This window comes from Pogoniulus pusillus, chromosome 15, assembly GCF_015220805.1.
Source record: "Pogoniulus pusillus isolate bPogPus1 chromosome 15, bPogPus1.pri, whole genome shotgun sequence".
NCBI lineage: Eukaryota > Metazoa > Chordata > Aves > Piciformes > Lybiidae > Pogoniulus > Pogoniulus pusillus.
In genome coordinates, this window is record NC_087278.1 from 21,061,094 (window position 1) to 21,075,707 (window position 14,614).

Consider the following 14,614-nt stretch of genomic DNA (forward strand, 5'->3'; position numbering starts at 1 on the left):
GATTTTTGGTGGGTCTAGCAAGTCAGTCTCTTCAGCTGTTGCTACCTGCTGGAGAACATAAGCCCACAAGAAAGCTCAGCAAAACAGATTACCTTGCTGTCCCTTAGCTGAGTCAAGTCTTGGCCATTTGCAATCCAGTGTGTTGGGACAAAATCATTTTTGCTTTGCTTCAGCTCAGTAGACTAAATGAACCAGGTGAACACATCTTGGGTTTTGCAGCCCTTCTGTAGGGACAGTATATTGTGGCCCTGCAGCAGGCTATGTGCTCTTGCACCAGTGCAGTTGGAGCAAACAGAAACACTTGAATCCTTGTGAACTTATGTTTAAGGTGGAGATGAAATTAATATACAAGCACCTTGGCTTCTAACTTGTTTTCTGAGAAAAGCTTTCATGTTCTGTTTTTCATGCTTTCCATGGAAAGGTGACTTAACACTCCCAACTTTTCCTTTTCTGCCACCCTAACATTTGAATAAATAAGGATGGCAGACAAGAACTCTCATATTAGAGTGCTGAAGTTAAAAAAGCAACTTACTGTCTGCTCTTTAAGTAATGGGAGTTTTACATTCTCTACTCTGTCTGCATTGAGCACAGCTACCAGTTAGCACTGCACACCTGTTTTATAGACCTGTGTGCAATTAAGTAATAAAAGTTATAACTAAAAAGCTCTGAAGGATCATTCACATCAACGTGGGATTCAAGTTTCTATTTCTAGTCCGACCTTCCATAGGAAGCATTATTGACTTTAGAGCATCCTCTCAAAACTCCTGAGGTTACTGACTTCATTTCAGAGGGTAGGGAAGGAGTACTGGTAAGGAATTACTGTATTGAGGAAGGGGAAAAAATACTAATCCTGGGGTAAAATGCTGCTGAGTTGCATGTGACATGGCATAAGTACCGGTCTCAGGTTTGATTGCAGTACCTTTTGAAGTTGTGAATCCAGACTGCAGTGGGTGAAATGTAGGTTTTTCTCTTGAACTTCTGCAGCTGATGGGACGATTGACAGTGGCCAGGGGTCCTCTGTTTATACGGAATCATGTGTGAGCAGTCAGCAGACTGTGTCCTATGGTTCTCAGCACGACCAGTCCATCTCAACGGCCGCAGTCCAGGGCTACGCAGCTCCAGCTGGGCAAGTGCAGCCACAGCAACACGGAGGATACCAGCCGCCTGCAGCGGTAAGCCAGAACATACAGGACAGCAAAACCACGATTTCATTTTGTACTTCTCATGGAAGGCCAGAGGGAAGTCTGCTAGGCAGCCTTCCATGTATGTCAGAACTTGCATGTAATGCAGGTTGTGCGTGGGAAGAGTTAAGGGGCTGTTTTTGCAAGGTAATTGAATCTAGGTAGGGGAGGGGAAGTGCAAGGGCATATGTCTTTTAAAGCTTAAGTGCACTTAATGATGGGTTGGGGCTTTTATTTTGATGGATGTAAATAACATCCTCAGGAAAGGACACTCATATGAAAGCCAGCATTTAATCTCACTTGGAAAGATGATGGTATATATAGCCTATGAGGTTACCAGGGGTCAAGCTATCTGTTTTGGAGAAGGAATTAGAACAATGTGAGCTATTGCTTGAGCATGGAATTGCTGTGTGTGTTTTCTGTGAGATTTTGATTTCAGATTCAGCAGGTAAGATGTTTTTAACTATTATAGAATGCTGCATGTGAGAACTCCAGACTGAAAAGACCCTACACCCTCGTTCCCAGTTTTATTTCCAGCTTGTGTTGATTTGCTCATCAGTTGCCATGCGTCCTTTTCCCTGGAAAGTCTGCACTGGGCACAAATACTCTTCCTACTATGTTCATTTGTGTTGCCCTTTTTATTTTGGTATGTTTTTTTCCCTTGGTATGTTTTTGGAGATCTGAGTATGATAGCATGCAGAAATCTATTCTAACTTTGGAGTAGAACTTCTGCTACTGTTATATTGTCTTCAGTGGTTCCCTTGTCACTTGTTTGTTACACAAATCTGAGGCAGAGACATGATAGTATAATGTAGCAGCACTAGAAGGAAGGTGATGTGACACTTGAGACTCAGGGCTCTCACTTTTTGGTACTTGTAGCTGGAGGATTTGTTAGAGCTTTGTTGGTGTTACTGGCATTTTGGAAAGCATGCTGGTTTCACTCACAAACAGAGCATTTCTGTTTTTCAAAGGCACTAAACCTGAAGTGTGGGATACTGCTAGGCCTTCATCAATGCATTTTTTTAATCCCTCTAAGATCTTGTTCTGTGTAAACCATATTTTGATGTGTGGGCATTTATTGGACCAGAAGCCATTTAACTGTCTTTGGATGGATAGCTTCTACCTTGAGAAACAAAGCTCTTCTGAGGGGAGGTAGGAGAACAAGCATATGGTAGAGGTATAGTCAAGCAGCTTAGATCACTACTAAAATGTGCTGATGATAGCAGTACCAGGAGGTCGGTAGGATGGAGTAGAATACTCCAGGAATTACTCAGTTTATTGGGAAGACAAGATGACAAGTCAAAACTATACTGACAGCTGGAGAGATGTCCTTAAAAAGGAATAGATTTGCAGTTCAAACAGGACAAGACAATGTTCATGCTTAAACAGGAGCAATCAGCTGCAAAAGTACAGGATGAACAACAACTGACTAGGCAGCAATTCTGCTTTCCCTTCCCCCCCAAAAAAAACCAACCAAACACAAATATACACAAACCCCATAACACAAGAAACCAAAAGTCAGGGATTTCCCTGGACTGCAAGCTGGACATGGTCAAAAACATCCTGCTGCTGTGAGAAATAAAACCATCATGCTACATGAAATAGTTCTTCAGCTCTTGGCTGTTTATAAGCCTATCCTGGACTCCCTGCTTTCAGTGAATTTGAGGGTGAATTGGGAGAGAATTCAGAGGACAGTGGCCAAAAAACTTCACCAGAAACACAGATAGCATGGTGTATGTGAGAAGACTGAAATAGTGAAGCTGAGCTTAAAGGTGCTTTTGAGAGAAGAGCAGGCTGTAAAAGCTGCTGTAAAATAGAAGGCAAATCAGATCACAGCATCCTTGTCAAAGTACAAAATAATAAGCTTGAATTGCATCACAGAATTGTTGTTTGGGAAGGGATTTGTCTTTTTCCCAACAAATGAGGGCAGTTAAATATTGCAGTCTCCATTACTGGAGATCGCTTTGAACAGTTCGGCTAGTCAAGCGTGGCACACATAACTAGTCCTGTCTTAGAACAGGTGAGAATTACAGGTGAAGTACATATTTAACACTTGGAACTCTCCTGTACCTCTCTTCCAAATTCTTGAGCTGTCTGACAAGATTTCTTACATCAGAAAGCTCTAAATCAGATTCCCACTGAATATCTTGCAGGTGATTTTTCCCCTAGAGGTCTGCATTTGATTTCGGTTACGTTAAGTAGTTGTGGATTGCATTCACAGGAGGCACACAGTGTTAGTGAAGGAGAGCTTGCTGCTGAAGACATCATCTTTCCATTCACTTAAAACCCACAGTGAAACACACTGCACCCAACAATAAGTAAGAGACAAACCCAACAAAACAAGAAACAAGGCAGAACCCACCCCAAAACCTAATTTTGCTTCTTCCAGCTCTGTTGGGTTTTGACCTGTGGCCTTCTGGGTTGTGTCAGGATTACAAAACACTAACACTTGCCTTGGCCCAGTGTCTGGAAAATGCCTGTCTCAGACTAATTGTACTGAATTTTCCACACCTTAAACGATTTTTTTTCCACAACAGAGGTTGTAGGATGTGTACATTTTTAGTTAGATTCAGCTACATACAGTTAGCCCACTTCATTCAGGCAGGGAGGTGCCCAAGCAGAGAGTCTGGGTGAGGTGATAAATGTAAACACACATCCACTGGCTAAGCTAAGAATGGATGTTTGAAAGCCTGTCATTATCTATTTAGGTTCTTCTGTTTGTCAGACTACCAGATGCTGTGAGTGTGCACAGTGGCCTGCAGCAGTAGCCCAGAGAAACTTCTCTGCTGTCCGTTCTGCCTTCTGCATGCTTCTTAGAAGCATACGAGGGAGCTTCCCGCACTGCTCATGACCCAAGTCAAACTTGGGTCCTCAGAGGTGCACACAGCCTGTTCCCAGTGTGTGTTGCCATTCATTCAGCATCCTTGTACCTTCTTGCACACATACTAGTCAGGGTCGTTCATTGTCTGTGTTTCTTTTCTACCTCATTATAGTTTTTGCCAGTTTTGTTGTTGGTATTTTTCTTTTCCAACTGTTCAATTCTTAACTTTTGTTTTCCTTCTTTAGCCTCAACGTGGTCGTAGCATGTCAGTTTGTGTCCCCCACCTTCCTGCTCTTCCCTCTGTGTCCTGCATCCCTCTCAGTGCTCCTTGCACCCCACCACCAGCGCTGTCTGCACCTCTTTCTCCTTTCTACCTTCGGACTGTCCCTGAAGAAACCTTTGCAGAAAAGCTTTCTAAAGCCCTGGAAAGTGTCCTGCCCATGCACTCTGCCTCTCCACGCAAGCACCGACGCTCCAGCCTGCCCTCCCTCTTTGTCAGTCCTGTATGTGTTACCATTTGCCTCCTGGCATAGTAAGATAAGTTATCATTAAATACATCCTGGCCTTTGGGCATTTTTGAAATGAGAAACTGAAGAGTTGATTCTTTGTGCTGCTAGAATGTTGATTATTAAATTGCTTTTTTTCCTGGGAAGCACTACACTTAACCATCAGCGAGTGGCTGACCATTTCTGGTTTGTATTTGAGGATAGTATACATTAAATTACCCAACTGTAACACAGAAGGTCAAGGGAAGATGAGATCATAACCTCCTTAAGTATTTTAACTTCCAACTTCTAAGCAAGCATTGACTGTTAATAAGCCCTAGACAAAACAACTGGCTTTTGAAGCTTGATTGTTGTAGGTGATGATTCTAAGAGCCTTGGCTAGCTGTGTTAGTGGTACCATAAATTCCCAGCATGGAGCTTCCTGAAGATTTTCTATTGAGTTTTCATTGGAAGTGCCACTTCAGATGCTTCTTGGTGAGAGGAATCCATAGTTTCATGTTTCTCAAAATGTCCCATGCAAGATAGTTGCAAGGCTCGAGGTAATCTCTTCTCAGTTTTGGGCTTTGCTTTATATAAAATATTCTTCAAGAAGCACTCCTCTATAAAATGAAGTGGAATCAATTTTCAGAACATAGGAAAAGTTCTTGATCTTGTAGGACTTTGTTAGGATTGGCCAATATGGAAATTTGCTGCTGCTTTTCCAGAAATAAAATGGGCTGGGGAGAAAGAATGTGGGGGGGGAACACAATTGAAAATGTCTTGAATGCTGTCTGTCTTAAAGACAGAGCACTTGCTACTGACTCTTGCCATTTTATTTTCCTTTAGGGTAGACGACACATTGTGTCTCTGCATACTGTCCATAGGCAGAAGGGAAAAATGCAGAATTACTCAGTTGTATGCTTATAGAAACTCTTCAGTGAAATTTTCCCTGCCAGTTTGAAATTAGATGAGCCTCGTTGGAAGTAGCACATCAAATAGAGTGGGGCTCTAATAAACATTCCCAGATTGTGTACTATTGAGGCAAGAGCTAGGTCTGTTTCAGAGTGCTAGTGTCCTGTGAGAAAAGGTGTGATCCAAGGGATCAACTGTGGCAGAATCCAGAGGCTCTGCAGTGTTGTCATGCTTTTTTTTTCCAGCCAGAAACTGGGATGGGTCCATTTTTGTCTCGCGAAAGGTTTTGCTTTGGTTCTCTAGACGGTGTATAAGATGTCAGCACTGCCTGCTGTGTTGGATAACACAAAGATTCCATGTAATTTTATTTTCCAAGTACAAACTAGAGGCTCTGCGTTGTCATTGCTATCAACAGCTGAATTTTCCTGTTACCCATATGGCAGTAAGCTCAGGTGTGGTTGGATTTCAGGCACTTAGCACAGCGGATGGCCTGCATCTGTAAATCTCATTCCATTGCCAGCAGCAAAACTCCTTTCTTTTTGAGAATGGTTGGAATTGGACTGGAAAAGCAGCTCTAACCCAAGCAAATGCTTCCATTTGTAGCTATGCCTGCCATGGATGTATTTAATGGCTTTTACAACTCACCTAAATCTCCTGAGTACTGTATGTTTTTGACCATGAGTCGAGTAATCATTCTATAAAGTTACTTCACAGAACTGCCTAGTGAACTATGCATGTTGATGTGCTTTCACTTTCAATGTATGAATTACTTGTCTTGTTCATGTCAATACAGCCTCAGCATCCACGTGGGGGAACCCCAACGTTCCCAGACTCTCAGATATTTTTCCCAACCGTCCATGAGCGGCCGGTGTCTTTCTCCCCACCGCCTGTCTGCCCGCCGAAGGTGGCAGTTGCTCAGCGGCGCAAGAGCACTTCATTTTTGGAAGCCCAAACTTGCCACTTCCAGCCATTGCTGAAGACTGGCCAGAGTTTAGTTCCTCCTGGTGGTAGTCCCACCAATTGGACACCAGAGGCATTTGTTATGCTGGGCACAACAGCCCAAAGAGTCACTGGAGAGCCTCTGCAAGTGCAAGTTAATCCTGTGTTTGAGCCAGCTCCTGTCCACAATGACTATAGATCTGGACCAACACCTCCAGAGGATGCTCACTACAGAATGCATCCAGAAGCTGTGTATTTGGTGGGCATGCATTACCCGTCACAGGTATCGGAGCAGTATGATCAAGTAGCTTATAACTCTCATGTGACTGAACAACAATTGAAGCAGGTCTCAGAGTCAAACCTTGGGCAAGGTGGTCCTCCACAAAGCTCTGTGTTCGACTTTCAGTTGGGGCAAACATACCTGGCAAGACACGTTCAGAACCTGAGGCTGGATTCTGGGATGGGTCCCCTTTCTCCATTATCCAGTGTTTCAGCTCCTCTGAGTGCAGATCCTGCTCAGATGACGTTCCACCAGGTATTTGTTCCGCACTCTGCCCCGGCTGTGCTCTCTCACAGCGGTGATGGCAGAGCGAGCTGTGTCTTTGAGTTCCATGTGCACACGCCGCCCTCTGCTCCAGTAGAAGGGGCAGCCTTACCCCAGCGGGTCTACAGAAGTCGCCGGGGCTCTATGGAGAGCAGTCAAGAGGAATCCACTCAAGGCACAGGGTCGCATGGTCGGCTTCAGCCTGTGACAGAGGAGTTGTGTAACTCTCTTGGTCCTGAGTTAGCAGGTCCCAGTGGGGGCTCTGCCAGGCGGAGCTGGCTGGAAGGAAGCCCAGAATACTCCAGTGATTCCTCACAGCTGACTTCCTCTGACACTGGCGATTTCCAGTCTCCTCCCCCTACAGGGGGCTCATCTTCTGCTTTTGGTTCAGACTTCTCATTGCCCATTGTTCAGCTGCCTCAGACGGTATTGCAAGAGTCGCAGCTCTTCATCTGCTTCCCTCAGGGAGCCTCGACTCAGCAGGCCTTGTCCACCTCGCTCTCATCAGGAACACCTGCACTCTATCCTCAGGTTACAGGAGCAAACCCTTCCAGAATTTCTCTGCTTTTTATGAGTCATACCTTGCACTTAAAGGGGAGCCCTGCTCTTAGACTTGCTCCATGTGGTTCTAAGTGTTAGCATGCATGGGTGTGTTTTTCTGCCAAGTCAGCGCTGTGCTAGGAACAGGCTGCAGTAAACTAATCAGGCAGCAGCAGCCACTTGGTTTGTGCTCAGATTTGGCTGAATTATTGGTAGGGCTTTTGTGCTCTGGGCAACTAATAGTTAGGGTTCAGCCTGGGACTGGTTGTTCTTTTGGGAAAAGACAGCTTGAGTACCAAACTGGCTTTTAAACAAGGGGTTCTATGAAATGTGTTGTCCACAGTTTGAATCAGCAGTGAGAGTAAACCTTGCTTTGTATTCCTGTTGCTGCTCCTTAGCCCATCAATGAGAATGTCTTATCTGAAGCTGAACTTTGGTGTAAGTAACGTTTCGTTAGACAGCAACGAGGTTGATTTGATGATTGTCTGAAATGCAAGAGCTTTTGCTAGGCCTGCAGGAAGAAAGTGGGAAGAGAGGAATGGAAGGAGCTATGTTATGTATGTGTACATGAATTTGGGAATGTGCATTAGGATAATTAAAGCAACTAAACAAGCTGAGTAGTAAATTAGTGGCACAAACAACTGTTGCTAATAGATGTTGCTTCTTTGTAACTCTAAAAATATAGTGTCCCTATACAAAGCACAATTTGAAGGCTGAAGCTTAGCTTGGATGTAGCCGTTTTATCAGCCTATCTGCACATGCAGTGGACAGTGACAGGCTGGCTGTGAGGGGTTTGTGTATGCACTGTGCCTGCACTTGTCTGAAATGACTCACTGGGTAACTTTTGTGAAGAGAGGCTTTCCTGAAGTAAATGTCCCTCCTACTTCTGTTCTTGGAGTTAGATGCTCTCTGACACTTTATACTTATTAGTGAGTTAGCAACTTCAGTGTTTGTGTAAAGCAACTGGAGGAGAATCTTTGCTCCTTTTTGTAGTAAGATCAAAAACTGTTTTAGGCTTTCTGTATGGGATAACAGAGGTGTTTTGTTAAAGCCAAAGCAGCTTTAATTGTTAGTCTCCTAGGTAGTGATTTTGGTGCTGTAGGAGAATTTGCAGTGCTGTGAATCTGCTGTGAATTGAAGTGAATTCCTAGATGTAAAGTATATCTGGAAAACACAATAAGGGATCACATTCACTTTACAGCCTATAAGTGGTGGGATCTCTTATCCAATTCTTTTAAAAATGATTATTCAATGCACAAACTGAGTCAATGAGAACAGATGTTAGAGCAGTGGGAGACAGCAGACATTTAGATCTTGGTCAACAAGAGCCACAAGCTTCTAAAACAGTGAAGACAAAATGGTTTTTGATTTGCAGCCTACTTCCCCAAAATTTCTACAATTGAAGGATGTGATTTTAATAACCTTGTTCCTATTAAGCTCCTGCAAGCTGAATTCTCACAGCATTAAGAAATTTTAGTAGACATTTCTGCTATGGTACATATGCAAAAGATATGTTTCATAGAAAGGCAGTTCGCTGAAGTGGTGCATGCTCAGGGAACTCATCTGGAGGTCTCTGTCGAGCTGAATCCCAGGAGCTAATAAAGAACTGTAATTGCCACAAATGAAAATCAATGACAGTCCTGGGATCTAATCAAGAAATGTCAATCACTAAAATAACAATGAAAATCCACTGCATTTCCCTCTGCATCTTCCACGTTCATTTGTATGCCATTCATCTTTGGGTTTGTTCTTTTGGTTGCTTATTCCAAAGTTCCATCTTAGCTAGAAGGTGAACCTCCATAATTTCCAATGTCAATTCCAAGTAGTGAGTCTGGAAATTATCTCAAGCTTGTATTTTGACATGCCTCTCAAAGGGAATTCGTGCCATGTGTGTGTACTGACTATTTTGGTTTTGAGCTACAGTTCTGTATAGCTCTTGACTTCTTTTTCAAACAGTTTTATTTCTTTCTAGCCTCCTTCTATTCCTCCCTCCCCCAACTCTGTTTAGAACACATGTAAAGGTGAAACTTAATGCCTCTTTTTCCAGTTACCATTCCAAGGCATCCTGCTCTTAAAGCATCATCAGTGGAAGAAGCTGGTAGGCGGGTCTGTCTCGTCTCGAGGGGCATGCGGGTTGCAAAGACTTAGCGTATCGGTTGGTTTGGAAACCCTAAACAAAGCTTGGTACTTCTCCAGATTGCTCTGTTCTGGTTGCCATAGTGGAATTTGGCCCAAAGGATGGCTTGTTCAAAAGAACAGCTCGAGGCCTATTCCAACCAGATCATTCTGCACAGAAATGTCTGCTTGCTCCAGAGCCCAAAGGGATTTGAAGCTAATTCTCTCTCTCTTTCTGCTCCAGACACAGGTGCAAGGCCAGCCAGCCTCAAGCAGTGCATCGATACCATCCCAGCCTACCCAGCACACTCAGCAGGTAAGATCACCACTCCTAAGCCCAGGACTAAGATACTTTTAGTATAGGATTTTGGTTCTTGAGGAGCAATTGACTACTTCTGTCCTCCCTTCAACCCATAGTTTTGGGCAAAACCAGTGGAATCCTGTGGTTCCTACCCAGTCAAACATGCTGTGAGATTAACTTCATTGACTTCTGGAAATTCATATTTTAGGATCACAGTAATGCTTCTTTTCCTGTGTCTGTCTTCTCCAACTTCACCTGGATTTGCAGTGGTGGTCCCATTCAAGGGGAGACATGTCAGCATTTGCAAGTGAGACCATCTAGACAGGCAGATTTCATTCTCACCATTTCTTTGAACTGGAAATACTGGCTTCTGCAATGCCCTCTGAACTGCCTTTTCTCTTCCTTCATGGAACCTTCAGTCTTGTTTTCAGAGGAGAAATAATTCTGCTCCAAATTTGATGCTGATAGTGGAGTTGTTAGTAATGTTAGTAAGTAATTATTAAAGCTTAATTGATGTAACATAATTGGAAAACCCACTGATGTCACAATGAAGAACTAAAAAGTAGCATTTAAACAGGATATGCTTTGAAAACTTCTGTTGGGGTTAAAAAATAGCTTTTGCCTCTTGTCCTCTCTACAGAATGCACAGCAGCCAGCCTCTTCCCAACATCCTGGACAATACCAGCTGCAGCAGCCATCAGTTTCTGCTGGTGCCACTTCCACACAAACTGTCCCTCAAACTCAATCTTCTCAGATTATGCCAATGCCTCAGGCAGCAGCTGGGACACAGGTAAACAAAATTCTTTCTAGCAGAAGTTTGAGTTTTTTATTCTGTTACTGTTTCTTTCTTCACAGCTGGCAAATGCAACATGCTGCTCCTTTCACTTTTGTCATCTTTCCTAATGGTTCAAAAACATTCATCCAGATAACACTATTCTTAGTGCACTACAGCTGTCACTTTTCTTGGGAGATGTGTTGGAAACTCTTTCTGTCACACGTGGCACTTGTGAATAAGTTGAGGGAGAGCTCACTTCCATGCAGACAAAGCTTTCAGTTGTCCAGAATTTGGTGAGGCCTACTGCTGGATGGTGTATTATGAAGAGGTTTTCAGAACTTGTCATTTCTCTGCTTCCCATACAATGGCTATCTTCTGCACTATCCTGTGTCAAACTTTCCCTTCTGGTTCACTGCCTGAACAAGGACTGCCTTCTCCACTGTCATCTTTCTTATTCAGCTCTTCTCCTTTACTCCCTGATCAAGAAGCTTCTGTTACTGATTACTTCATTTTGGCTCATATCCCTATCTTGAACATGTGAGCCTTGATTTTTTTTTTTTTTTTTTTTTTGAAAATTATTGTTTTGTTGCTTATTCATCTAAACTGCTTTTCCAGTTGCATCGTTTGCTGGCTTTAATTGACATGTCCCCTGCTGGTGGTACAGTGGCTTTTCATTCCCCGTGCTCAAAGCTGGCAGATGTGTTGAAAGATTTGTACTTCTTTCCTGTGAGAAAGCAGGCTTGGCTCTGGGGACAGCATTGAAGGGGATTTGATTCTGTTTGTGCACAAGTCAGTGCTTCAGGGTATTTGAACATGGCTCTTCCACCCTCTTTGGGTGTCTGTTTCAAGAGCTTGTTGAGTTCTTCAAGTGAAGTGTTGCGAAGTGGAGCTCCAGCCAACTTCCCAGCCACTATGCCAGCTGTGCTCCTTGCCCACTTTAACAGAGTGCTGTAACTTGAATAAATCTTTCTTTGACTAATGTGTAAAAGCTTTGCTTTCTGCAACCCTGCTTTAAAAAAAAAATCTATCTCTATTTTCTTTACCTCCCCAGCTTCCTGTTTCCCAACCAGTGTCGATCATCCAAGGCGAGCCTCAATTACCTGTTGCAGCACCTTCTCTCCCTCAGCCTTCAGTTGCCCCATCAGTCCCCGTTGGCTCTCATTTTCTACCCATGGGACAGCCCTTGCCAACTTCCATGGTTCCCCAGTTCTCAGTCTCTCAGTTGCCTGTAGGAGCTCCTCATGTGTCGGTGGCTCAGCCAGGTTTCCAGTCACTGCCCATTTCAATAGCAGCTGGCATCAATCAACCATTGCTCACACTGGCAACATCTGCTGCGGCAACCGCTGTCCCTGTAGGACCAACTGTTGGCCCTAGCCAGCTTCCCACACTGTTGCAGCCTGTAGCTCAGTTGCCCAGCCAGGTTCTCCCACAGCTCCTGCAGCCAGCTGTCCAGTCCGTGGGATTGCCAGTCAGCATTGGACAAGCTGCTGAAACTTCACTTCCTGCTGGAGATGCTGTTTACCAGGTATTGTTGCAAGCCAGCAGAGCTCTTCCCCGCATTTTTGCCTGTTCCTCTAAGGTGCCAGTTCTGAACTGTGTGCCCTGGACAACTCATTTGTCATAAGAGAGCCATTAAGCCACCAAAATGAACTCTGTTGTGTAGTAAAGGATCATTTTAAGGAGAGGGGGGGAAAGAACAGCCCTTGGAGACCCTTGTGTTTGGAACTTTTCTTACTTGCCAAAGGAATTTGTCTGAAATTACATAATCATAGCACAGGACTTTCTTCAACCACTGTGTGAAAGAGGACTACTATGTCTAACTGTGGGATCTGTCAGCTTGGCTTGAGGGGGTGGAGAATACAGAAAACTGTAATTTGAGAACTGGAAGATGTGTTGGAAAGAGAATTAGTGGCAGCACATTTGGCAATCCAGCATTTCATTCCAAGTTTGGGAAGAGGTGGGGGGAATGTGGATTTGCTAGAAATAAGAAGCCATACAACATGGATCTCGAGTAGGGATAGAAGTACCTGATGTTAGTCAGGAGCTGCTAGACTGGTGAGCACAGACTGCTTCAGCTGCTTGGCTATTTTGTACAGTGATTACACCATCTGAATAGTGACAAAAATAGGCACTTAGCATACGATTGTTCTTCTAGAACAAAGATTCAAGAGACATAGAAATACCTGCACTGGGTTTGTAAGGGGTGCTGTAGAACAGAAGCTGTGTGTAGAGATGTTCTGTGTAGTACCAAACTGAGCTCATCTTGAGAGGACTGGAGGAACACACGAGCATTTTTGCTGCTAGTCTCACTCATCAGCAGTTGCATAATGTCTTCTGAGCAGCAGTTGTTCAGCCTGAAAATTCTTCAACCTCGTTCTGAGTCTCAGGCCTTAAAATACTAAGCCAAAGAGGCAGCTGCGAGAGTTGGGAGGTGAAGATCATTGTGCCTAAGATTTGGAACTTGGAGTGGCAATGTTCTTGTTCAGGTTGAGCTTTGGCTCTGTGAGCAGTTTGCTCTGCCTTTGCTGGGCAGGCTTGGGAGTGCATGAACAAGTACAAAAGGTTGCAATGTGCCTCTGGAAGTGATACTGTTTTTTCTAATTAGAAGTCCCCCTCCTATCCTCATTGGGTCTGACACTCACTGACTTGACTCCCTCATTTCTATTACAGGGCTTCCAATCTCGGCTTCCACCTCAGTACCCAGGGGACTCAAATGCTGCACCTTCCTCTGCTGTGGCCTCTGTTAGCATTCCTTCTGCCGTCCTGTCCCCTCCCTTGCCCGCAGACTCGGTGGCTCAGCCAGGCTATCTCGCTCCTGTTGCACAGCCCTACGCAGAGCAGAGCGTTTTAGTTTCCATGGGCAGCCTAGGAGGGCAGGTTCAAGTGCCCCAGCCTACAGTGAGTTTAGCTCAGCAGGCCTCATCTGCCTCCTCGCAGCAGGCAGTCCTGGAGGTAAAGATATTGAATGTAATGTAGCAGCATGTGGAGGGTGTTTGAATTATGCATCGGCGTATGTGTGGGGAACTCATCCCTTTTGTCTTCGTCTTCAGTTGGAAGTTAATGTTTCAAATGACTTTTTTCTTACACAGAATGTCATGCCCATATGGGGACCTTGTTGCCACTGGCTGTTCTGTTGGGAAGTGAGTGTGCATCCTGTAGGCAAAAACCTGTTAACACTTCACTTCTTGCCAGTGCTGTAGAACATTTTTGCCGTATCGGAGCCAAACTTCAGCTGATAGCCTTTGAGAGTCTGTCCTTAGTCCTGTTCCCTGCAGTGTCACTGTGAATTGTCTTGCATTGGCTTGCCTTTTGCATATTCTCTTTGTAAGACTGTGGCTGCATGGCAAGCTGTAGTGACACCCAGCAGCAGAAAGGATGGCTGATTTCCTCTCCCTGTGTCTCTCCAGAAAACAATTTGCTTCACTGCAGTCTGCTCCAGAAGCATTTGTAAATCAGAGCTGCCTGGATGCCCTCTGTGGAAAGACTCAAATTGTAGTGCTTTGAGCTTCACAGCTAATTAGGGAGGAAACACTGAAGATTAGTGGGCTACATGGAAATGAATGATGTTCTTTAGAGAGGTTCTTGATAGAGCTTTCTATCCATAGGGTACTCAAGGAGTCTCACAGACTGCTCCTTCAGAGACTCTTCCAGCAACACAGCCTGCTCAGTCTGCTCCTTTGGCTTCCTCTGTGGATAGGTAAGTATTGTCACCAACATGAATTTCAACTTCATGTGCTAGATTATTCGTCCTAGGGTGATCTTTAGGTATGCTTTTTAATCCAGAGATTTTAATTTAGGGTGTTCAAGAGGATGGGAGAATATAGACTTCCTAGAGGAAACACAGGCTGGTGAGAGGTGTGGAGTAAGTTTTGATTTACAGCAGGGAGGGAACAAAGAGGATTCTCAATGGTGATGTAACTCCTAATTATTTTTTGTTATCATGTCAAATGGATCAGAAAGGATGTTTTTTTTTCCTATCCTTTTGACACTTAGAGTTCAAA

The 14,614-nt window shown here is 44.1% G+C and overlaps 1 protein-coding gene across 11 annotated transcripts in view; it reads left to right on the forward strand.

Moving 5' to 3' along the window:
- WNK1 (WNK lysine deficient protein kinase 1) overlaps positions 1–14,614 on the forward strand; it is a 118,296-nt gene that overhangs the window by 67,842 nt on the left and 35,840 nt on the right. For 7 of the 11 annotated variants that reach the window (XM_064155676.1, XM_064155668.1, XM_064155670.1 and 4 more), the window contains exons 8-15: positions 985–1,172; positions 4,248–4,505; positions 6,193–6,621; positions 9,782–9,853; positions 10,479–10,628; positions 11,665–12,138; positions 13,284–13,565; positions 14,219–14,310. In XM_064155676.1, coding sequence (XP_064011746.1) covers positions 985–1,172; positions 4,248–4,505; positions 6,193–6,621; positions 9,782–9,853; positions 10,479–10,628; positions 11,665–12,138; positions 13,284–13,565; positions 14,219–14,310 — 1,945 coding nt within the window. Of the gene's footprint in view, positions 1–984; positions 1,173–4,247; positions 4,506–6,192; positions 7,414–9,781; positions 9,854–10,478; positions 10,629–11,664; positions 12,139–13,283; positions 13,566–14,218; positions 14,311–14,614 lie in introns of all 11 variants that reach the window. The other 4 variants (XM_064155667.1, XM_064155675.1, XM_064155677.1 and 1 more) reach the window with 4 other exon arrangements.